This window comes from Gekko japonicus, unplaced genomic scaffold, assembly GCF_001447785.1.
Source record: "Gekko japonicus isolate JY-2015 unplaced genomic scaffold, Gekko_japonicus_V1.1 scaffold719, whole genome shotgun sequence".
Classification (NCBI taxonomy): Eukaryota; Metazoa; Chordata; class Lepidosauria; order Squamata; family Gekkonidae; genus Gekko; species Gekko japonicus.
In genome coordinates, this window is record NW_015175991.1 from 247,172 (window position 1) to 270,225 (window position 23,054).

At 41.0% G+C, this 23,054-nt stretch overlaps 1 protein-coding gene across 1 annotated transcript in view; it reads left to right on the top strand.

Moving 5' to 3' along the window:
- The window catches only part of CTAGE5 (CTAGE family member 5), a 48,204-nt gene that overhangs the window by 18,908 nt on the left and 6,242 nt on the right, over positions 1 to 23,054 (top strand). The window contains exons 5-19 of the mRNA XM_015426352.1: positions 1,033 to 1,104; positions 3,022 to 3,132; positions 5,455 to 5,526; positions 7,362 to 7,466; positions 9,082 to 9,204; positions 9,798 to 9,921; positions 11,259 to 11,305; positions 11,706 to 11,796; positions 14,267 to 14,405; positions 15,460 to 15,561; positions 15,837 to 15,897; positions 17,047 to 17,082; positions 18,446 to 18,519; positions 21,010 to 21,092; positions 21,426 to 21,554. Coding sequence (XP_015281838.1) covers positions 1,033 to 1,104; positions 3,022 to 3,132; positions 5,455 to 5,526; positions 7,362 to 7,466; positions 9,082 to 9,204; positions 9,798 to 9,921; positions 11,259 to 11,305; positions 11,706 to 11,796; positions 14,267 to 14,405; positions 15,460 to 15,561; positions 15,837 to 15,897; positions 17,047 to 17,082; positions 18,446 to 18,519; positions 21,010 to 21,092; positions 21,426 to 21,554 — 1,369 coding nt within the window. The remainder of the gene's footprint in view (positions 1 to 1,032; positions 1,105 to 3,021; positions 3,133 to 5,454; positions 5,527 to 7,361; positions 7,467 to 9,081; positions 9,205 to 9,797; positions 9,922 to 11,258; positions 11,306 to 11,705; positions 11,797 to 14,266; positions 14,406 to 15,459; positions 15,562 to 15,836; positions 15,898 to 17,046; positions 17,083 to 18,445; positions 18,520 to 21,009; positions 21,093 to 21,425; positions 21,555 to 23,054) is intronic.

Genomic DNA, 23,054 nt, shown 5'->3' on the forward strand with positions numbered 1-23,054 from the left:
CGGTCACCTCAAGGCTAGACTACTGCAACGCTCTCTACATGGGGCTGCCTTTGTCGCAAATTCGGAAGCTGCAGCTAGTGCAGAATGCTGCGGCCAGGCTGTTGATGGGTCTCTTGAGGAGGGACCACATTCAGCCTGTGCCGAAAGCGCTGCACTGGCTGCCAATAGCGTACCGGATTCGCTTCAAAGTGCTGGTTTTGACCTTTAAAGCCCTAAATGGCCATGGTCCAGCCTACCTGAGGGACCGCCTTTCTCCATATGTTCCCCCAAGGGCACTTCGGTTGGGAGGGAGGCATCTCCTGGAAATTCCAGGCCTGAGAGAAGTTAGATTTGCTGTGACTAGGGCTAGGGCATTTTCGGTGGCGGCTCCTACCTGGTGGAAAGAGCTCCCGGAGGGGATCCGGGCCCTGCGGGACCTTGTGCAGTTCCGCAGGGCCTGTAAGACGGAGCTCTTCCACCAGGCGTATGAGTAGGAGCCGCCACTACAGGAGCCGCCGCCATCACTATTCCATCTGTACCCCCTATGCCCTAGCGAATTAACATCTAATTGCCTGGCCCCCCAAGGGTGGAGCGTGGCGCTGGACACGGCTCTGAGGATGAGATTGTCGGTAGCTATGTGAGGTTAAGATCTTCCCTTCTTGTTGGAAATTTGCTGTAAATTGTTTATATTTTGTTGTAATTTATTGTTTTTAAACTATATGTTATTGTTTTAACTTGGCAGGTTGTGTCCCTGTTAGCCGCCCTGAGCCTTCGGGGTAGGGCAGGATATAAATGTAAATATAAATAAATAAATAAAATAAATAAATAAAGCCTGCTTACAGGCTTGCCCTTCAGATGGTGCAGTTAAAAACATTCTCTTTCGTAACCTGCTAATAATTTGCTCAGTTTGTTCAGCTTAGTTTTTGAATACTCTCTTTGTTAAAGTGGTGGAAAAAATGGAACTTGTGCTCACAGAACAATTTGAAGTCCATGTCCACTGATTTTCTTCCTTTCTTCTGTTTACTTCTAATATATGGATCTTTTTCTTTTTAGTATGAAGAGTTAGAAAACACCTTGAAAGATGCTGGCCTTCTAAGTGAGTCAACCAGTGCATCAGATTCTAAGGTAACAATTATATGGGCATAAAAGTATTTTTTGTATAATTTTATAAAGTACATTTTTATAAAATAAGTCTGTGCTTTGGGCAGCTTTTATTACTTTTTCTAGAGGGAAAAATAACAAATCCCATACATAGATTCTTTCACTTCTACAGTTTCATAGCTGAAGGAACAACATACTTACTAAATTTGTTGCTCATTGTTCAGGCAATGTACATGCAGTAATCTGGACACAATTTTGCTGTGCAGGAAGAATCTAGGATCTTGAAAACCCCAGCTTTTATTTTTTTTCAGTGGCAGGGTGCAGGGGGATGGGGAAAATATTTCTTTATTTTAATTATTTATATACTATCTTTAGGCTCTGGGAGTGTATTGAAACATCTGCTGAAATTTTAAAAGAAATAGGGAGGGCCTGAGATAATCTTTGGGTGTTCAGAAAGTCTGGGGTGTCAGGATTTCCCATAGGTCTTAGTAGAATATAAACAGGAAGCAGAGTCAGGTATTCAAAATAAGCAAATCATGATTTGTTCAGCTTGCACAGTTTTGCTTTTCGGTAGTAGAAAATGTGTATCTTTCACTTGGACATTGGCTTGGAGCCAAGCTTCCCCTTCTGTGAGTACAATACTTCTGTTCTCATGAGTGGGGGAGCATTTTCCGCCATCTATTTCTTCCTTACTACTGCCGACCCCTGTGCTGCATCCTGCGCTATTCCCAACGGTCTCCTGAATCTCAGGAGTACATTTGGTGGAGGGTGCAGGGTGATGGGGAAAATATTTCTTTATTTTAATTATTTAAATGCTTCCTTTAGGCCCAGGGACACTGAACAGCAATATAAAATAACAATATAAAAATCTAAAATACCTTAATAGAACAGTGTAGAACACAACAAGCTAGTATATATCAAATCAGTGGACAAGAGCTAAAATAAAAATCTGCTGTCCAAGGTGGGGGGGGGGGAATCTTTCAATAGGCCAGTGGCTGAGGAGTCAGTATTACAAAGTCAGAGATAAATACAGAGAAAATCTTTTCTCTAGTAGCTATCTACTTAAAAATGTAAAAAGGTTTCCGTTGCTCGATAGCCAGTCGAATCTGACTCTAGGGGGCGGTGCTCATCTCTGTTTCTAAGCCAAAGAGCCAGCGCTGTCCGAAGACATTTCCGTGGTCATGTGGCCAGCATGGCTAAACACTGAGGCGCACGGAACGTTGTAACCGTCCCACCAAAGCGGTACCTATTTATCTACTTGCAATTTCTTGCTTTTGAACTGCTAGGTTGGCAGGAGCTGGGGCCAGAGATGGGAGCTCACTCTGTCATGCAGCACTAGGGTCTCGAACTGCCAAACTACAGATCTTCCAGTCTGCAGCTCAGCGTCTTAACCTCTGAGCCACCACGGCCCACTTAAAACTGTGGGGGCCTGTAAATAGAGGCCTCAGCTGAGTTGATTGGTTTATGGACATAGTTCTTTAGGTACCTGGATTTTAGACCACTTAAGGCTTTAAAGGGAACGCTGTTACCGTCCCACCGTCCCACCTGGATTTTAGACCACTTAAGGCTTTAAAGGTATGGTGCCCAGAAGTGAATAGATAGGCAGTGTTAGTAATGGGGGAGATGCAATCCTGGCAGTTTGCACTTTTTTGTCCAGGCAAGTTCATTTCCTGCACAGTTTGATCAGGCAAGTTAATTTCCTGCACAGAAGACCACTCAATGAATAACAGTTACAGGTAACTGCAGCCCTATTTTTTTAGGGTAGACTTAATACATAATTTGCAATTTGATGTAAAATATACATCCTAATTCAGCCTTCTCTCTGGAGTTCACTGTTTCTGCAATACTTATAAATTTGTTCATTGCCTGCTATAGTATTCTAGGTTATACTTTGCAGTGATAAATGTCCATACATAATCTTTTGAAACTTATATCCTTTAGACAGCATGTGAACAACTGAGCAGCTCAAACTCTGTGCTCAAGAAGGAAATAGAATGTTTAGAAAGAGAACTGGAAGAAGAGAAGTCTAAACGATCCCAACAAGATGACTTGGTATGTTTTTTGCCAGCCTATGTGACCTAAAATACAAAAATCATAGTATAATCTTTCTTTGAACTATTTTACTTTTTTAGAAAGTTTCCTGCTCCCCTAATCTTTGTTTTCAGTGGATAAGATCTAGTTATTGTGAGCCAGTTATTCTCACATAATATTTTTATTAAAAACACAGTGTACATATTCCAAAGACAGTGATATCTAACTTAAGTGTTACTTGTAGTCTCTCAGTTATCCAGCTCTTTGAAATTAATAATTCAGGGTGATAGAGGAAATTTCTCATGAAAGAAGCATGTCAGTTCTTGAATTTAACTAATTGGAAGTGGCTATCATGTATTCTTGGATGTCCAAGTAAATGTGTAACCTGATCCTCTTTTAAAACAAAATACTCAACTTAATGCTTTCTTAGTTAACTAACCCATTCTAAGTGAAAGTAAGTCCTACAGAGTTACTGCTAATAAGTATACATAAGATTACAGCTTTAGTATTACTTTTTTAATGTTTAACCTGATCCTCTTTTAAAACAAAATACTACCAAAACAGGGAAAGCTAGGATAAATGTGGTTTAAAATATTCAAAACTGACGACAGTTAAAAAAAAAAAAAGTGACAATACAAGATTTTAAGTAGGCCAAACTTCAAAACAATACATTAATTTCACAGTAGGGATGGGCATGAACTGGCTCATGACTTCAAAGCAATACATTAATTTCACAGTAGGGATAGGCATGAACTGGCTCATGAACCACAGTTCATGACAAACTTCGGCTGGTTTGTGAGCCCATGTTTGTGAACATGAGAACTTTCATAAACTTTGATGCAGTTTGTGATGTTTCATGAAAAGCAGAACAGGTTTAAATGGCTCCAAGCCATTTAAATCCCCACTTTCTGCTCTTCACAAAAAACAGCTGAGGAGCAGGAGCTTCCCACTGCTCAGCTAATAGGTTTAAATGGCTCTGAGCCATTTAAAACCTCCAGTTCTGCTCCCCACTGCTTTGAGGCAGGGGAAGCAAAACCAGAGGGTTAAATGGCTCTGTTTAATCCTCCAGTTCTGCTCCCCCTCTTGAAATGGCGGAGAGCAGATATGAAGGCTTTAAATGGCTTGGAGCCATTTAAATCTTTCGGTTCTGCTCCCCCTCTCGAATAGTGAGGAGCAGATTTGGAGGGTTTATTTAAACTCTCCATATCTGCTCCCCCCTCTTGAAGCAGTGGGGAGCAGATATGGAGGGTTTAAATGGGTCCAAGCCAGCAGAAGGGAAGGGGTGAAATGCCTCCCAGAGGGTTAAATGACTCCGTTTTTATCCTCCCTGTGCTGAAGTGGTAGGGAGCAAAACTGGTGGGTTAAATGGCTCTGAGCCATTTAAAGCCTCCGTGTCTGCTCCCTGCCGCTTCGAGGGGGAGAGCAGAACTGGAGGATTAAATAGAGCCATTTAGCCCTCTGGTTTGGTCCCCCTGTTTCATAGCAACGGGGAGCAGAAATGGAGGTTGCTCAGCTGTTTTTTTGTGAAGAGTAGAAAGTGGGGATTTAAAGGTTAAAAAAGTATTTTGGGATTGTAAAGAGTGGTGGGATTCCCATGTGGAGTGCAGAGCAAACACACCTAGCTCAGCAGATAGTACTATTGATATCAATCTTCCTAATCAACTGGTTGATAGTCTTATGGGCTAAAAGCCACCCTAGCACAGAAACTGTTTTCTCTGGGCATTGTATGATATTCAGATTGTCTATTATAGCCTTATTCTATGAACTGGAAAATTATTTTGTTTCTTTCAATATAATATCCTCAGAGAACACTATTTAAGTTTCATATTTAATGCTAGTATCCAAGTTCTAGATTCAACAGAATGCTGGCCAAATTCCAGTCTAAGGGCAGTACTAGCTACATACTTCAGGATCCCACAGATCTGATGTAAAAATTGACTCAGTGTCCAATTTACAGTCTCATTTATCCTATGGACCCAGATTGCCGCTTCACAATAGTTGGGACAACACCTTAGCACTGAAAGCTGTAATTGCTGCTGGAAGGGATTCTCCACCTTTTTTATAGAAATATGATTATTTAAAGGAAAATAAAATGAAAAGCAAGGCAAGGAGGAGTCAAGAACATGATCTGCCCCACTCAGGTTGCATGAACAGGGCAAGTCATGTTCTCGACTCCTCTCTGCCTTGCTTTTTGTTTTATTTTCCTTTAAATAGTCATATTTCTATAGGAAATATTAGTCTACAATTATTCTACAATACAATTAGTCTATAATTATTTTGACTAGTTAGTATCAGCCAAAATTTAGAGGATAGTCATATAATTTTTCAAAAATTTCTTTCTAGATGACTGAAATACAGAGAAGAATGGAATCTTTAGAAAGTGAAGCAACATCTATCTATAAGCAAATAGCTGAAGTAAGCCAAAGTTTACATCTATATATAAATTTCTTAGGAGTTTTCCCATTGTTTCAACATGCACCTTGGACCATGCTGTTAAAATTTTTCATTGTTCTTGGCATGTCTTGTAACTAGCTAACGTAAAATGCTTTATGGCCCTCTCTGCTGAAATACTTCCCTATTGCCAGCATGTCTGTTGTTGTTTTTTAAATTTTATTTGTTTATTTCATTTATACCCTGCCTTTCTCTCAATGAGGACCTAAAGTAGGTCACATTGTTGTCCTCTCCATTTTAGTTTTCACAACAACCCTGTGAGATAGGTTAGGCAGAGACTGTGTGATCAGCCTAAGGTCATCCAGCAGAGTGGGGACCTGAATCTGGTCCGAATTCTATTTTTTTTTAGTACACTAGTATATACACTAGTACAGGGGTCATTTTGTAGAAAAAGAGGTGCAGGAGCTCATTAGCATAACTCATTAGCATAATTTATGTGCATATGCCACACCCCCTGACATCACTGGAAGTGTGTCAGAAGGCAACACCCACCGCGCAGGCTCCACTGGACTGTTTTGTATTGCTAGCTATTGGGGGGGGGGGACATGTGCAGATCTGTCCTCGCAGAGGAGGGAGAGCTTGTATCTGAATAAAACTTGGTCTTAAAGGTGCCACTGGACTGTTTTGGACCAGGAGCGGGAGGGGGCTCTGCAACTTACCTGGCTGCTTCTTGCTCTGACTGAGGGCTGCTGGGAGCAGGGGGTGGAGCTTGTTGCATGTGCCCATCCCCTGGGCTCTTTACTGCCGGAGCTCTGCTCCTGTGCGCTCCTGCAGGAAATGACCTCTGCACTAGTATATGTTAGTTTAGATCATTTCAACAGTGGTCACTATTCTGCTACATTCAATAGAGCACTTGTTGTACATTCTCCAAGAAGGAGAAGGGAAACGGGCAGATTTCCTCCTTCCTCTGTCTCCCAAAGGTGTTCTTTTTTACAGTTGTCGTAGCACTGCACTATGAAGTACAGTGTAGTGCTGTATCATCCAGTCTCATTTGGAAGGGAGAAAGACAGTTTTTGTAGTGTAGCCTGCTTAACAGAACAGTATTTTGCTGGTGGTCCATGGACTTTGCCTTACTTCTCTAATCCCAGAAAGCTAAGATTAGAAGGTTGAATGAGTGAGTAATAGTGTAATAATGGTACAGTGTAGTAATAGTGTAATAATGGTACAGCTGCCTTAAGTCCAAGGAGATGATGAGATAAAAATAAATAAATACAAATTACATGAATAAATACATTCAGAGTAGTGGTATAGGCATTGCATGCAGTTTTTATCCCTGTAGCAGGGCTACCTGGAGGTCACTTTTATTTGACCAATTTATGGGTTTCCTGGGCTGCCTACTGGGCCACTGTGGGGGGGAAATGATGATGGATGAGATGGATTTTTCTTTTTGCTGAGATCTAGCAGAACTGCCTTTTAGTATGTCTTTCACAGTGCAATCCTCTTCAGAGTTACTCCAGTCTAAGCCCACTGGTTTCAGTGAATCTGGAGTAACCCTGCATAAGTCTGCACTGTGAGTCTCTCTCAACCCTGCATATACATAACTGTACTGTATTGGTAAGAGCTGTATTTATGATAAGGTCAGTGTCCAAAAACAAACCTCAGAGCATCCCCACAAAACAGAAGCAACAGACTACCATGAATTGGGCTCTGGCTCATGAAAACTTCTGGTACCATAAATTGGTCTAGTGCCACAAGTTTCTCTATTAGGATGAACAGATATATCCAAAGATGGAGAAGTGACTGTGTGTCTTTATGTATACTAACTGTAAAACCATCTTATTTTGTTCTTTACCACGTAGGCTAAAACCACGTTAAAAGTATACGATATCAACAGAGAGAGACTGAAGATGTCTGTTCAGGATGCAGTAGAGGAAAACAGCCGTCTTCAAGAAAGTGAAAAGCAGGTATATGTCTGTTCCGTGGTGTGATTTTTGCAGTGTTCTTTCCTTTTTGTGGAATTATTTGAAATAATTTATACAGTTACAATTGCTTCTGAAGTCTAAGTATATAGTTGATGAAAACCAGATGGAACAGTAATGGAAAATGTGGCCAAATACAGGCTGCTAATGGTTGAATTTTGCAGTTGAGCACTTCTTTAATGAATAGCTTGATGCTCCAAGTTCCATAGCCTTTATTTCTTTCTACCTGTGTCTAATTTACTTATTGCAACTATACTTTTTCCCCCTTCTGCACACTTCCGACATTAGTATTAGATTGTTAGTATTGATTCCTTTCCTTTTTGGTAGCACCTTTGCTATTACAATTTGTCTGCAGTAATGCTTGGGGGGAGGGAATAATCCCCTTATTTCCACAAGGGGCAATCCATAGACTATGAAGAACTTCACCAAAACTGTCATAAATAAAAGTGAGAGATTACCTGCATTTTGATAGCTTTTTAACAAGACTAAAAGAATATGCTTTCTGTTGTTCAGGAACACAGCACTGTGAATAACGATTTGTTAGATTTCAAAAGAGCAGAAATCATTACAGCATGTATGTGGTAAAAGGTTTACAAGCTGGGGGGATTTCAAATTGCAGGTAGGGTTGAATAGCAGACTGCTCTCCAATATAAAAATCCCCTGTACTTAGCCAGTTTGGTGTAGTGGTTAAGTGTGCGGACTCTAATCTGGGAGATCCGGGTTTGATTCCCCACTCCTCCACTTGCACCTGCTGATATGACCTTGGGTCAGTCACAAGCTCTGGCACAGCTGTACCTGAAAGAGCAGTTTGCGTCAGAGTTCTCTCAGCCCCACCCACCTCACAGGGTGTCTGTTGTGGGGAGGGGAAGGGAAAGGAGTTTGTAAGCCGCTCTGAGACTCCAAGTGAAGGGCAGGATATAAATCCAATCTCCTCCTCCTCCTGGTTCTTCTTCTTCTTTTAGTATGGTAAGGAAAAGGCTAGGCTAAAATCCTCCTGATTTACTGGTTTTGTGTGTGTTTAAATGTGAGTAAGTGTAATGTGTGTTTCTCAATGGTTCTGCCTAGCAAAACTTTCACCACTTTGGTGCTTTGGTATTTGATAGAATGTGGAGGCGAAACTCCCTCCCAGTCCTTGGCCTTGAAACTCCTGGCCCTATGATCTCACTTGCCCCTGTGTCTAACTCCCATCTCTTATCTTTCTCTGAAATTGCAAGTTATTCATTTCCCAAAGAGGGGCCTCTTTTGCTAGGTCCGAAGCCTGAACCAAGGTTTTTGAAAGCAAAATTTGAAAGGCCAAGAAATGGCTAGAAATAACAGTTTCTTGACATTTTGTTGCTCAAAATAGTTTCTGTTACCTTAAGACAGTTAGATAAAACTTGGCATTAAATGTCTTGTGTAACAAACTGTGTTAGAACTTCTATAAAAAATTAAAAAGGCAGAATATACAGAATGTCAGTAAAACATCAAGTTCCTGAGTCTGAAAATTGTTTTTCTTGCATTAGTGACCCAGTTTCTGAAGATTTAGAAATTAAACCTGTAATGTTATGTTTGTGATGAAATTGTAAATTAAATACTGATCTTTGCATATTTTCCTTTCCAGTTGTTACAAGAAGCTGAAGGATGGGACGAACGATTTAGTGAACTAAATGAACAAACAAAACTGTTTGAATCCTCTAAAGCAGATATGGAAGAGTCCCTTAAAAACAAAGAAAGTCAAGTCAAGGTAAAATACTCTCATTTAGCAGCAAGTGGCATAATGATTAAAAGAGCTAAGAGACTGTTTGGGTTATTGCATGCTGATGCTGACAGTGTTTTGTATGATATTATAAAAATGCTTAATGGGGTTACACAGTCTTTGGACAGGCTTAAATAAGGCTACACAGACATGCAGAAAAATAAACGTTGGGGCAGCGTGTCCTCCCACAGTTCAGAAATGGCCAGTGGTTCCTCAGAATTGAAACAGGTATATGAATTTTGCATGTGCCTGACTCTAGCACACACCAAAGGAAACTGTCCTTACAGCATCATATTGCCCCCTCACCCGCCAGGATCTTTGAAGGTCTATAGATCTCTCCCATCGGAATTGATGAAGTGCATAGCTTCACTGATTCCTAGGGGAGTTAACTTTACTTACTCAGAGCCCAAAAGTGGTTTGTGGGTTTTGTTTTGCTTCCATGGTGTTTATTTGGGTGAGGGAAGACAGCTGTGTTCAACAAAATACTCATGGTCAAGTGCTTTACAAATTAGTTTAAGACATTGAACTTGCTTTGTGTGAAGCTAAAGATTCATTCCTGTTTTTTGCTAACTAACACGCAGTCGCTGACTGAATGCTTGCTGAAGATGAAAGACTGGAGCAGTGCAATAGGAGAACATGATGATACTGAAGACAACTGTTGGGATAACGATATGAAGAAGGAAACAGAAAATGGGGAACATTTAGGTAAAATTGTGTTTTTCTTGGCTGGGTGGAGGAAGTGGGAAGAGCTCGCATTTCAGCCTGTAGCAACAGAAGGAAGGGAAAAAAGTTTATGGTGTTGTGCTACTGTGGTGTGAGCTTTTGCAGGGAACAGCCTTTTTCCCTCCAAGTAGAAGAGTAGATTTTCTCCTAAGGTTTTAGACTGCTGATGTATCAAGCTGTAATTTTACAGTATGAATTTGACCTGTTAAGACTTTAGCTTGATATAATGTGTAGCTGGCTTGGAGACAGTGAAAATCAGGTGCTTGATGGAAATCCTGAATTTATGGATCTGGAATTAGAATCCCTGAATCCATGTACATTGGCAAGGTTGTCCTGGGCAAACATTTTGTTTGAACTGTGTCTCAACAATATAAAATATATTGAAATATACTTGAAGTTTCAAATTAAATTTACTTACTTCATACCCTATCTTTCTCCCCAGTGGGGACCCAAAGTGGCTTGCTTTATCTGCTTTCATTCTCCTCTCCCATTTTATCCTCATAACAACCGTGTGAAGTAGGTTAGGGTGAGTATAAGTGACTGGCACAAGGTTACCTGGCAAGCTTTCATGGCAGATTGTGAATTTGAACCTGGATCTCCCAGATCCTAGTGAACTAGTCCAACACTAACCACTACACCACACTAGCTGTCATGTGTCTGATAGTGTTCTCATTCAATTTTCTGAAAGGACCAGTCTTTTCTTTTCTTTAAATGGTTAATAATAGTGTGGGGAAGAAAGGAATTTCAGTTAGAGAAACCGTACAGGGGTGAAAAAGTTAACCATTACCACTAGACTTTGTGGCTGTGGGCTTTCCACTGGTGGCTCCATTTCTGTGGAATGGATTGCCAAATGACATCTTTCTGTACTATCGTTGCTGTCCATTAGGATTGCTTGTCAAGCAGTGCTGTCTCATACGGGCTTTAACTGATTTATTAGTTTTATTTTAGGCTCTGTGACTGGATAACTTGATGTTTGCATGAGGAAAACTGCACAGTTAAAAATCAAACTGAATAAGACAGCACCCCTCTAGTTGTATAGCTTGTCAGAAAAACTAATTTGATAACAGGTGTACAGTTCAGCCTTGCCTTAACCTGAGTAGAATTAACTTAAGCCGGAAGATGAATAAGACTACTTTTAATTTACTAGAGCTTTCTGGATGAGAAAGGTCTCTTCTGCCCATCCCTTGGATTTCTTAAATAGAGAACAGCCAACTTGTAATGGGCCAAAATGAATCTCTCAAGTATCAAAGTAGTATGTGTGTGTGTGTGTGTGTGTGTGTGTGATATCTAACTGTTCTCCCCTTCTTTCGCTTAACTAGATGATCAAGACAAACGAACTGTAAGGAAGCTGATTTATGCTGCTAAGGTAATATCTTTGTTTTGTAATAATTTAGAAACCTTTGGAGATAAGAAAAGAATAAGAAGGTATTCTGTGTATAGAGGCTTGCCATTTTAGTTAGTTTATTGAAAGAATAAAAAGCATGACAGTATATCAGTACATTGTTTATTTTTACACAGGTAACTTGCTTCTAGAAATCACCCTTAAAAGCCTAAATTTGTATGGTGGGTGTGGAGAGGTTAAAAACAGTAATAATGGGAGGGGCTGGTCATGCTATTTAATTATAGAATGATGCATACCTTTTATCTTGCCATTAGATGAAAACTGTTGGAGCCACAACAGAATGTATTCATTAAAAACAAAAATACACTGATAGTTGTTTTTAGAATTATGATTGTACATAATTCATCTTTTCTGTTTAATATAGCTAAATGCTAGCCTAAAATCATTGGAAACTGAAAGAAATCAAATATACTCAAAGCTAACTGATGAAAACAAAGCAAAGGAGGAACTTGCAGGTAATTGTGAATTTTTCTCATAGATTTTATAGATCCTGGCACTTTCGGGGTGGGGTTCCCCCTTGCGGCTGGATCCGGGCTGGCGGGTAAGGGGTCCGTCGAGTGGGAAAACCCCTTCCCCCTGGGGGACCTGGCAACCCTAAACGGATCCAGGAATAATCTTCAGGAAGAAGCCTTAGGAAATGCTTCTCTGATCAGGTCAGGGGGTGGGGAAAAGAGAGGTGATAAAAACTCCTTGTAACAGGAAAGAGGTCTGTTTTCCTTGGGTGCTGAGTTCTTGAGTGCACACAGGTCTCTCCACGGGGAAGACAGCCATTGACCATGTTTTTACCCAAATAGCTGGAGGAAGCTTCAAGGTAATGTGACCAAAGTAGAGATCTGTAGTCTCTTAAAGCTAAGGAGACTGTCCTATATTTTAACATCTGTAGGGCATATAGAGAAAGAGGGACAGAGGATTTGCATTTTACCTATTTCTTTTGGAGTCCCTTGCTCAGTCTGGTGCTGTACTAAAAGTATGCTTGTGAACATTTTTTTTAATAAGTACTTATAACTTTTGATGCTGACAGAGTTCTCTGTACCACATAGATGTCCAGTGTCTTGGACATGCTATTTAAAAAAGGAGCGCCAGGGGGAAGGGAGGCAGTTGGCAAGTGGCTATTCCTCCAGGGGTACATAAGGCAGTAAACTGTCCCCATGTTGACCAGGAGACACAGAAGCAAGGCCTCAGAACTTGGAAGGGAAGCTGGGAGTCCTGAACCTCCCATTGGGCAATTCCACACAAAGGTCAGGTGGTGGTGGCAGCAAGCTACCTGAGAGGGGAAGAAAGGCCTCTCCAGGTAGGGAGAAAAACCTAGGAAGGCAGGGTGAGATAGGGCCTGCAAGCCAGAGCAGGCACATTCTGCCACACATGGTTTTTTCTTGCTTTCTTGAGCAGTCTAGATTAATTTGGACTGAGATCATATCAAATTGAAGTTGAGGAGGATTAACCATGATTTGCTCTGAATGGGCAAACTATGGTTAAGAATAACCAGCAAAGAAGAATCAGAATTCCTGGTTTGATGTGGTTTTGCGAAGTAGTTAGTGTTACCTCGCGGGGAGGGCGGGGTAAAAATACCTAAATAAATAAATATAATAAATAAACTATGTTTGGAATGGTGTCTGGATTGATAATTACAATGGTTGCTTCACCTTCAAAGGCAGATACACAGTAAAGACAGGAAAGAATGTCTCAAGTTAAATGCAAAGTGTTTGTAAAATGGTTACAGATTGGCAGCACGAAACCATGGGTTGCCTGTTGTGTGTTTGGAAACTGATGTTTGGAAGCCATATTTTAAACTCTAAATCACTGTGGTTTAGTTGATGCCTGAATGGAGCTTTTTGCCCTGTAGGCTCCTGTGGCAGTGGTGCATTTTGCTTACTCCTATTCTTAGATTATGGCAGATATAAACTGGCCATGCCATGAGTGGGAAAGGTAGACTGGCTAATTTCCAGCTGGATTTTCAGCATGTCACATAGAACTTGGTGGTTGCTTGGGACTCCTGCAGAGAATGTGGTACTAGGTGGGTCTTGGCCTGGTCTTATAGGTTGGATCCATGGATCTGTTCTGTCCGCACAGGCTTTTTTCCTCCATTATAAAGAGCCTTCTGCCGCTAGCGGAACTGATAATGGGATCCAACCTTTTAAAACATTTTGCTGAAAATTCTGCTGTGTGTCTTAAGTCTTAATTCCTTACAATTACAGTTGCAAATTTAGCTACTGGACTTTTACCCACATAGTCATGCTGGGAGCAAACCTGGCTCAGGTAAGAGCCTTCTGCTGCCAGCGGAACTGATAATGGGATCCAACCTTTTAAAACATTTTGCTGAAAATTCTGCTGTGTGTCTTAAGTCTTGCACAGCCATGTCTTCCGTACAATTACAGTTGCAAATTTAGATACTGGACTTTTACCCACATAGAGTCATGCTGGGAGCAAACCTGGCTCAGGTTGCAACGCTGAGAGGCATAATGAGGACAGCAGTTTGGACACTGTGGTGCTTATGGCAGTTCCTTGTTGGCCTAGTGCCTGCAGCCTGATACATAGATTGGTGGTTGAAATAAGGGCTGCATTGTTTGGCATCAACATCAAAAACTACAATAATGTTTTCATGCTTATTGTAGTAGTGGTTTTGTGTGTGTGCACGCATGCATGTCTCTGACTCTTCCCCCTCCCCCTGTAGTTTAAACACATTTCTGCCATGAAGGATATCAGAGCATAGTTTCGTCTGCATATCTTTGACAAATAACTGTGTATGGGGTGAGAGGGATTTCAGGTGTAAGCCTCCTGGAGTTATATGGCCCAGTAAGTTTTAAGTATACTCAGAGCTTATTCACGATTAGAATAAAATGCTATAACTAAAAGTCATACCAATAGGATCTTTATTCTGTGGCTTTACCATATTAATTATTTGGCAATCAACTCTAATCCTGACAGAACGCATTGAAAATCTACGAAGGGAACATGTCACGTTGCAGTCTGAAAAGAGACATTTCAAAAGTGAAGTTCAAAAGCTTCAGCAAAAACTAAAAGTCGTGACAGAGCTGTATCAAGAAAATGAAATGAACCTCCACAGGTACTGGTGTTGGTGGATTCTTGGCTTAACCGCTCGTTAACTTTTTCTAAGATAATTGAATTTGTATTTTTAAATTTTCAGTCAGTTGTGGTGTCTGTTTTATTTGAGCTTGTCAGATGACTTTACCATTTGTGGGTTTATGTCAGCACTGGAACTTCATGTCTCAATTCTGTGAACTGCTCTGGCACAATTTGTACCAGTTGGAGCTTCTGAGACATCTTTTTTTAAAAATGTTTATTAAGGTCACTTAAAAGGCAGCCCCTGTGTACAGAGGGTGTGCAGATGTGCTAGTAAGGAGAGCCAGTTTGGTGTAGTGGTTTTCTGGCACAATTTGTACCAATTGGAGCTTCTGAGACATCTTAAAAGGCAGCCCCTGTGTACAGACTGTGTGCAGATGTGCTGGTAAGGAGAGCCAGTTTGGTGTAGTGGTTAAGCGCGCGGACTCTAATCTGGGAGAACTGGGTTTGATTCCCCCACTCCTCCACTTGCAGCTGCTGGGTGACCTTGGGCAACCCATATTTCTGTCAAGAGCTGTTCTTTAAAAAGCAGTTTTTAAGAGAGCTCTTTCAGCCCCACCTACCTCACAGGGTGTCTGTTGTGGGGAGGGGAAGAGAAAGGAGATTGTAAGCCACTCTGAGTCTCCTTCGGGTAGTGAAGGGCAGGGTATAAATCCAATCTCTCCTCTTCTCCTCCTCCTCCTCCTCTTTAAATAGGAAGATGAGATTTTTTTCAGAACTACCATTGCAGTTGTTGCATTTTTCAAGTAATAATAACAAGCTATTCTTACAGCCCAGTCCTATGCATACTTGCTCAGATATCAGTAGGACTTGCTGTACAACATTGCAGCCTTTGATTTATTGATTAAGGTTTTTATTATTGATAGTCCACACTATTTACGGTTAATAGTCAGTATGGAAATATGCAGACAAAGGGACATTCCACAGTTTTGTTTTGCCGGAATAATTTCTAATGCTTTATGTAGTGGTTAACTTAGAAATCAGTGGGCTGCGGCTGACTATGGGTTATTCTCTCTCTCTCTCTCTCTTTTGGTAAGGAAATTAACTGTAGAAGAAAAAGAACGCCTGCAAAAAGAAGAAAAACTTTCTAAAGTTGATGAAAAGATTAATCATGCTGCTGAAGAACTGGCAACCTACCGGTAAAGAGAGATTTTGTTTCTGCCTTCCTTTATAGAATACACAACATTAAAACTTGGTATGATAAGGCACAGGAAATGTGCAAGTTCTGTGCAGACGGATGTCTCTTATAACCAGCGCCCCACTTGTGCATTCTGTAGGGTTTTGCCTTTTCTGTTAGGTTTGATATTAACCGATTTCCCCTGTGCCTTTCTTGATAAGCCTTGATGATGATATTCCTTTTTATAAAACGCTGGTTGTGCAAAATTAACCTCAGTGTGTAATGATCCCATTACAGACAACGGGCAAAAGATCTAGAAGATGAGCTAGAAAGAACAGTTCGCTCTTATCAGAATCAGGTATGTATATTTTGCTTGCTTAACTGAGATGTTGCAGTTAATTTTCAACTGCAGAAAAGCTGCTAGCTTAGTGCTCCCCTTATGTGGCTGGCCAGGTTTTCCATCATTAATTTCAGATGATTTACTTTATAAAATTTATACTGAGGATTGCTGTCCTTGCTCCATAAGGCAAGGCATATTTACTCAAAAAGAAATCCCACAGTGTTCAGTGGGACTTACTCCCAAATAAATGTGGACAGAATTGCAACTTTCACCTTTTTTTTAATAAACAGCGTTGCTCAAATTAATTATGCATCATCTCACTTAAGGACTTAGTAAGCCTACCTTTAAGCAGAACATACTGTAGATACCATCTTATACGGGTCTGCATAACAGAAAGTGATGGGCCAATGGCATCTTTGAGGAAATCCCAAATACCCAGTATTTGCAGGCCTTTCCTGCCTCTTTGTGGAAACATCCATAGCTAGCTCAAGCCCTTCAGAGACTCTGCATATGGGGACAAGAATGCCTGCGTTTCTATACCTACAATGTTCCTTTCCCCTAGATTTAGAGGCACGTGGTGGAGGGGGGGACCTGCCAGTTTTTCCTGGCAGGCTCGGTGGCTCTCTTGCATCTTGGACTGGTTTGAATTTCTGAGAGTGTGGAAACCTTTGCTGAACTCTGCAAATAGGAGGGAGAGAGTAAAAAACAAAAAACCAAGCTGAATAATAAAAGAGAGGATAGAGAGATGGGGTTCAGAGAAACCTGTGCTGCTGAAAGGAAGATGAGCACTATAGGGCACTCGGGGTTAATAGGGTGCAGAGGGCCCTGTGGGAGGGATAGTTGAGCAGTGGGGGATGCAGTGAGGACAGGGAAATAAGTTAAAGGGGAGTAAGAGCCCCTGGGGGGGGTCTAAAGAGAGACAATTCACATTTTAGGAACAGAGGGAAACACTGGGGTAGGCCTATAGTAGCGCAGCGCACTCCAATTCAGAGGGACAGATGGGCTTACTGTGCATGTTTTGAAAAAAGAGAGAAAACTGGGTTAAAATATGGATCAGTGTCTTGCCACAGTTATTGTGGCAGGGCAGCAACCCTAGTGAATGAAAAGGTAGAAATGGAATGGTTTGGCCTGGGTATCGCTGATCTAACAAGTAATTTTCTTTAACAGATTATGTCACATGAGAAGAAAGCTCATGACAATTGGGTAAGTAACAAGTACTAAAACTCTTGAATCTGTTTGAAATGTGCTCTGCTGACTGTTGTTGGATGTGTGCAGCAGGGGATTAGTGCACATCTCGATTTTTTCAAGATGTGTGCTTGTTCCTGTGTACCACAGATATTCATAAACAACCCACAACTCCAGGATTACATGTTAATTGAAGCTTTAGTCTGTGAAGGGCTGTTGCAAATCCTGATGGATGCATGCTACTCATTTAATGGTTTGAACTGTTGACTAAAATGCTAGGAATCCTTGATGTGCTATTTTAAACAGTGTCTTTCCTTACCACTTGGCGATAATTGTCTTTCAAAGCTGGGTGCTATAGTTCTGTGGTACTTGGGTAGCAGGGAAGAGGACCCAGGTGCAGGGAGGGTGATAACACCCAACACAGCTGCAGTTGTGTTTTGGAAGAGCTGCTACACATAGCAGAAGCACATTCAGGGCGGGGTGAGAACAAAGAGGGGAACAAGGCTTCCCACAGAGCTTAGTGCAGCACTCCAGGGTCAGAGTGGCAGTGTGGACTTGCCCAGGCAACAGAGGTGAAATTTGGGCAGCTTTGCCTCATTTGCTTGATAGAGAATACTTCTGAAACTGTTAGAGCTGCCAGCTGCGGCAGGGAGTAGGATTTAAAAATCAGTCCTTCGGATCCGATGTCCTTTACAATATTTAGCTCTACTCAGTTGCTTTCTGGCCTTGCTTCAATGCCATTTTGATAAATGTTTTGGCTGTACTTCGCTGTTACCCAACAGTAAAGACAGTCTGTCCTGTGATAATTTTGCAGTTTGTGGAACAACATGTTACTGCAAAACCAATCTTTCAATTAAAAAAAACCAACCCACTTATTCCACTGATATGAGGTGCTTCAAACGTATTGAGAGATTGTTTCGAATAGAAGGTTTGTCCAGATGGCAGCTTCCCCCACAGCTGTATTAATACAGTAGCAGTGAAAACAAAAGTGGAGGGGAAGGATTCCAGCTATCATTGAGGGTTTCATTCAACAGTCGCTCTTTTGGACTGTGTCACGGCAGGACCAGGGGGCGTGACGCAAGTAAGCCAAAGTCCAGGAACAGTCCGAGGTCAAGCCGAGAAAATCAGGTAGCAAGGTTCAAGCAGGTTTAAATCACAGTCCAGAAGCAAGGTCAGACATACCAAGGTTTCAAGTCCATAAATCACAATGATGCCAGAGGAGTCAGAGATGAACGAAGGTCAACAAAGCCGAGGGTCAAGAGCCGAGGATCAAGCCGATAAGAAGTCCACAAGGTCTGGAGCAGAGATGCAAGGATTCAGGTCCTGACAACAACAGTTGCCAGCACAAATGACTGCTGGCAACAGGCTTGCTTATATACAGTGCTACTCAAATGTAGTGGAATTGTATCAGAGCAGAGAAGTTCTGGAAAATGGTTGCCATAATGCTGCCATACGGTATTGGGTTGGATACAAGGTTGTTTCTGCATCAGAACTATTCTTGTTAAATGATGTGGCATTTCTCTGTGCCTGCTTTATATGTAGTGCCAGCGGCTTAGTTTTAGAGGGCACCCATGTTGGTCTACAGTACAAGAGCTACATTTATTGGATACAAGGTTGTTTCTGCACCAGAACTATTCTTGTTAAATGATGTGGTATTTATTCCAAGAGTTCTCTGTGCCTGCTTTATATGTAGTGCCAGCGGCTTAGTTTTAGAGGGCACCCATGTTGGTCTACAGTACAAGAGCTACATTCAAGTCCAGTAGCATCTTAGAGACCAACAAATTTTTTAGAGGACAAGCTTTCAAGAGTCAAAGCTCCCTTTGTCAGAGATAAGTAGGAATGGAGATCCCTGAGTCCTTATATTCTAATCAGAAGATGGGAGGGGGTGTTGCAGAGAAAGGAGTCAGGATGCAAGGTACAATGCCGAATGTAATCAGCTTGATTAGAGGAGGGGAGAAATGCCTAGGGGCAGAAAATTATCATCTGTAGTGAGATAAGAATCCTATGTTATACCCCCAAAATCTTGTTGGTCTCTAGGGTACTACTGGACTCAATTCGAGCTTAGCTAAGATTAGTATTTGCCAAGATATGGAAACAAAAAAGAATTCCTGGAAGGAGGGCATTCTTAGAAAAAGTGAAGAATTTCTATATTGTGATGAGACTTAGGGTTTTCACACAAAAAATGAAGATGTTAACTAAGCTAGATTTACAGTGGAAAGAAGTTTTATATCATATTGAATTCACTGGGGTTAAAACTTGAATCTGCTTATTTTTGTCTGTGAAACTTTTTAAGATTTAAATGGAATACTGAGTTGGTTATCTTGGAAAGGACCAAATTAATAGTATTGTTCAACTAAGGAAAGTTTGTTTTGTCGTTGGGTGCCTAATTGCAATTTAAGAACTCATGTCTTTGTCCTTGTTTTCCCATTTGTATTTTGTAAAAAGAAATCAAATACACTTTTTCTGATTTTTTGACTAAAACTTGAAAACGTTGAATATTGAAATGCTAGTGAGTCTCAACATGAACAGTCCTTCAAAGTGGTGTTCCAACAAAGCGCCATCAATGTCTCTATGGTTTGAGGAAAAAATGGGACCAATTTATAATGAGTAAAATAGCAGGAAGTCACAAACATAACACGTTAAGGGGAGAGATCTCCAGTTTTCCAGAAATCTGGTTCCCAGTCTTTACATATTTTGCCTCACATGAAATCATTCCTAACAATGTTGAATATTAAAAAATGTTAACCTTCTGACATAATGATAATGTTTTAGTACTTGGCAGTTTATGTCCTAGGGTTGCCAAGTCAGAAGCGGTGCTGGAGCGGGGGACTCCAGCGCTGCTTTGGGAGTGTGCATGCGAGCGAGCGAAGCACACACGCACCGCAACCCCTTCACCCGGAAGTGACGCGACCACGCCGGGCACGCTGGGGGCGGGGCCATCACCATCTGAGGGAAAACCATCGAGTTTTCCCTCTGATGACTGTGGCCCCGCCCCCAGCGTGCCCGGCGTGGTTGCGTCACTTCCGGGTTACGTGCACATTGCGTGCTTTGGGGGTGGGGTTTCTCCTGGGGCCCGATCCGCCAGCAGTGGGGAATAGGCCTCTGGGGTGGGGGTTTCCCCACCCGCCGGGGGGACTTGGCAAGCCTATTATGTCCTGGCTGTTGACTTTTATGCTCCTATATTGAGGTTATTATATTACTACCAACCAATATATTCATTATCGGCTATTATCCCCGGTGTAATTATCTTTATCTAGTTAATTTGTTATTTTGATATTTTTGTATCCTGTTGATGCAAATCTGTTTTGTCTTTAAATTGTTTGTAATTGTGTAATAAAATTATTTTTAAAAAAGGAACAGTCCTAAAGTTAGCTTTCCACTGTTTCATGAGCCATTCTGAACATATAGCTGCACATCCCTCCCCCCACAGCTGTTTCAGCACTTGAAACAGTGCTGGAGGTGGGGGAACAAGAGCACCTCATCCTGCTGCGCTGCAGGCCCAGTCACGTTCAGGCCCTTGCAACGTTTTAATTAATTAATTTAATTGCCTTATGAGGCTTTTAAATAGTGGCCGCATCCATGGGTCAGATCCAGGGACACTCTCCAGTCTAGTTTGCCTCTCAGTGAGCATCTTCTATAACATAAAACACACTGTGAGCACAATCATTCCTCTGCATTCTTGGTATGGCAACAACATAATGGCTTGGAAAGCCTCGGAAGTGATTTTACCACACACTTATTTTTTGGCATGAGAAATGTTAGGAGCAGATTATTAGCATTTTAATTATGTAGTCCTTTATGAATTAACTATTGGTCTTTGTAATTTCTTTCATTAACAGATGTTGTCTTGCATGAATTGAAAAACTGAGTCCTAGAAAGAAATATGATAGTCATAACATGAATGGATTTGATTGTATTTTTAAAAAAACTTTGTTCTTTCTTTAGATTAACAGAAGCAGAAATTAAATGTGATCTTTTGGGAAAAGATCCTTATGCTCTTCATGTTCCAATTAGAGCCTTTGGCAGAGGTATAGTACATTTTAAAATGTGTATCCTATTGTAGTATAAAGAGATCCTGACTCAGTTTGCAGAAATATTTACTGGAAGTATAGCTGGCCCTGTATGCATGCAAGATTAGCAGCTCCGTGGATTGCAGCACAGTATAAATTTATTTTGATATCCAGTTCTTTCAAATCTGAAGCGTCATTCCCAAAATGGTTTTCATTCCAGAAAAGATTATATATCTTTTCTTGTGTTACAAGTTAGTTTTAAACAGGATCTGAGGTGAGATATAAATAATTATATATACACCTTTTAACGCTAACCTTGTGAATTTTAGTATTTTGTTTTAATTATTCCAGAGCAATCCCCATATGGACCCTCACCAATGGGCAGACCTTCATCTGAAACAAGAGCTTTTCTTTCCCCCCCAACCTTATTGGAGGGTCCTTTAAGACTTTCACCTGTGCTTCCAGGTGGAGGAGGAAGAGGTACAATTCTTAAATTTAAAAATTTAACTTTTATGAATTCTCTCTCCTCTTAGTCTGTCCCTCCTTTCTTATTAATGACTTCGGAAAATATATATTAAAAGGACCTTTTTAAGTTTATCCGTATAAATGCCCTGTTGTTTGTATCAGCCATAGAATACCTTTGGGGATTATATTTATTAAAGATAGTTTGCATTGAAGTTGGGTTGGAGCCAGAGGTATCCTCCTCATGGATGTGGTAGCTCCTGTTCACAAAGGGCTATTGTAAACCCTTTTTGTGAGAGCTTTTTATAAAAAAGTAAAGTGAGATCCAAAGGGATTTGTCCTCTTACACAACAACTTGCCGAAGTACAAGAACTGCTGTAATGCTGTGTGATCTCCCACTGCTGGCACTTGTGCAAGATCTGTGGGATTTTGTAGTTTTTTGGATCCAATGTATTTTTAGGTGAGCGAATGAACAATCTGCTTTAGACTGTGGTTTGTTTTTTTAGTTTGAAGAATATCTAAGGATCAGTATGTGCTTGGGGGGGGGGGGGGTCGTAGGTGATGCAAAATACCTCTGCCTGAGACCCTGGAAAGCTACTTCATCACAATAGATAAGACTGGTCTTGATAGGCCAATGGTCTGATTAATTATAAGGCAACTTTGTGTGTTCATGTGAGGTCTTAGAATCTGGGAACCAATACAAATTGGGCGGATGCCTAAGCCAAAACAAAACAAAAATCCCAAATGTTTTAAACTTTTTAAAAACAAGCTGGCTGGTTTTTAAAAACCAGCAACCAACCATTCATTTAGTAATTAACTCCCCGCCCGCCCCCGCAGTGGTGCTTTTAAAGCTAAGGAAGTGAGATGAAAGCAGGACTTTTATTTGTAGCAAGAATGCCTCAACAGAAAAAAACAAAGAAGAGTTTAGTTTAAATGATGAAAATGGGCAGAACGTGGTGAATGGTCTCTGGAGCTGTTCCTTTTGTCAGAGGCTGGAAGAAGGTTCAGTCTCTAACTTTAAAATACAGCTAGAACACTGCTGCTGCTGTTCAGAGTCTGAGCTTGTACAGCTGTAACAGTATAGTTAAGAATGAGCCATAGTTTAAAAAGATGTCACCTTTCTGAATAGTGATTAAATATTGAGAACATTCTAATGAAGCAAATGCCTCTACTACATCTTTATCAGTTATTTATTCTTATAGTATTTTTAATCTGTATATATTCTTTTAAATGGGGGGAACTTCTCTGATCTCTTTCAGCTGTCTTCTGTCTTTAAACATGCAACGCTTGGCAGTGACTTAAGAGAAAACAATTGAATTTGATGGTCTCCAAGCTGCTGGGGGAGGGAGGGGGGAGCAGGGAAGGGATCTGAGAAAATAATCTCTGCCTGATTGTTATGAGTGCTGATTAGGTTGATGAAAAGGCTTTAACTTTCTTTCTTTCTTTCTTTACTCAGTGAGAGGAATCTGAATATAATGTAGACTTTGCTTCCGTTCCCCCCCCCCCCCCCCGGTTTTC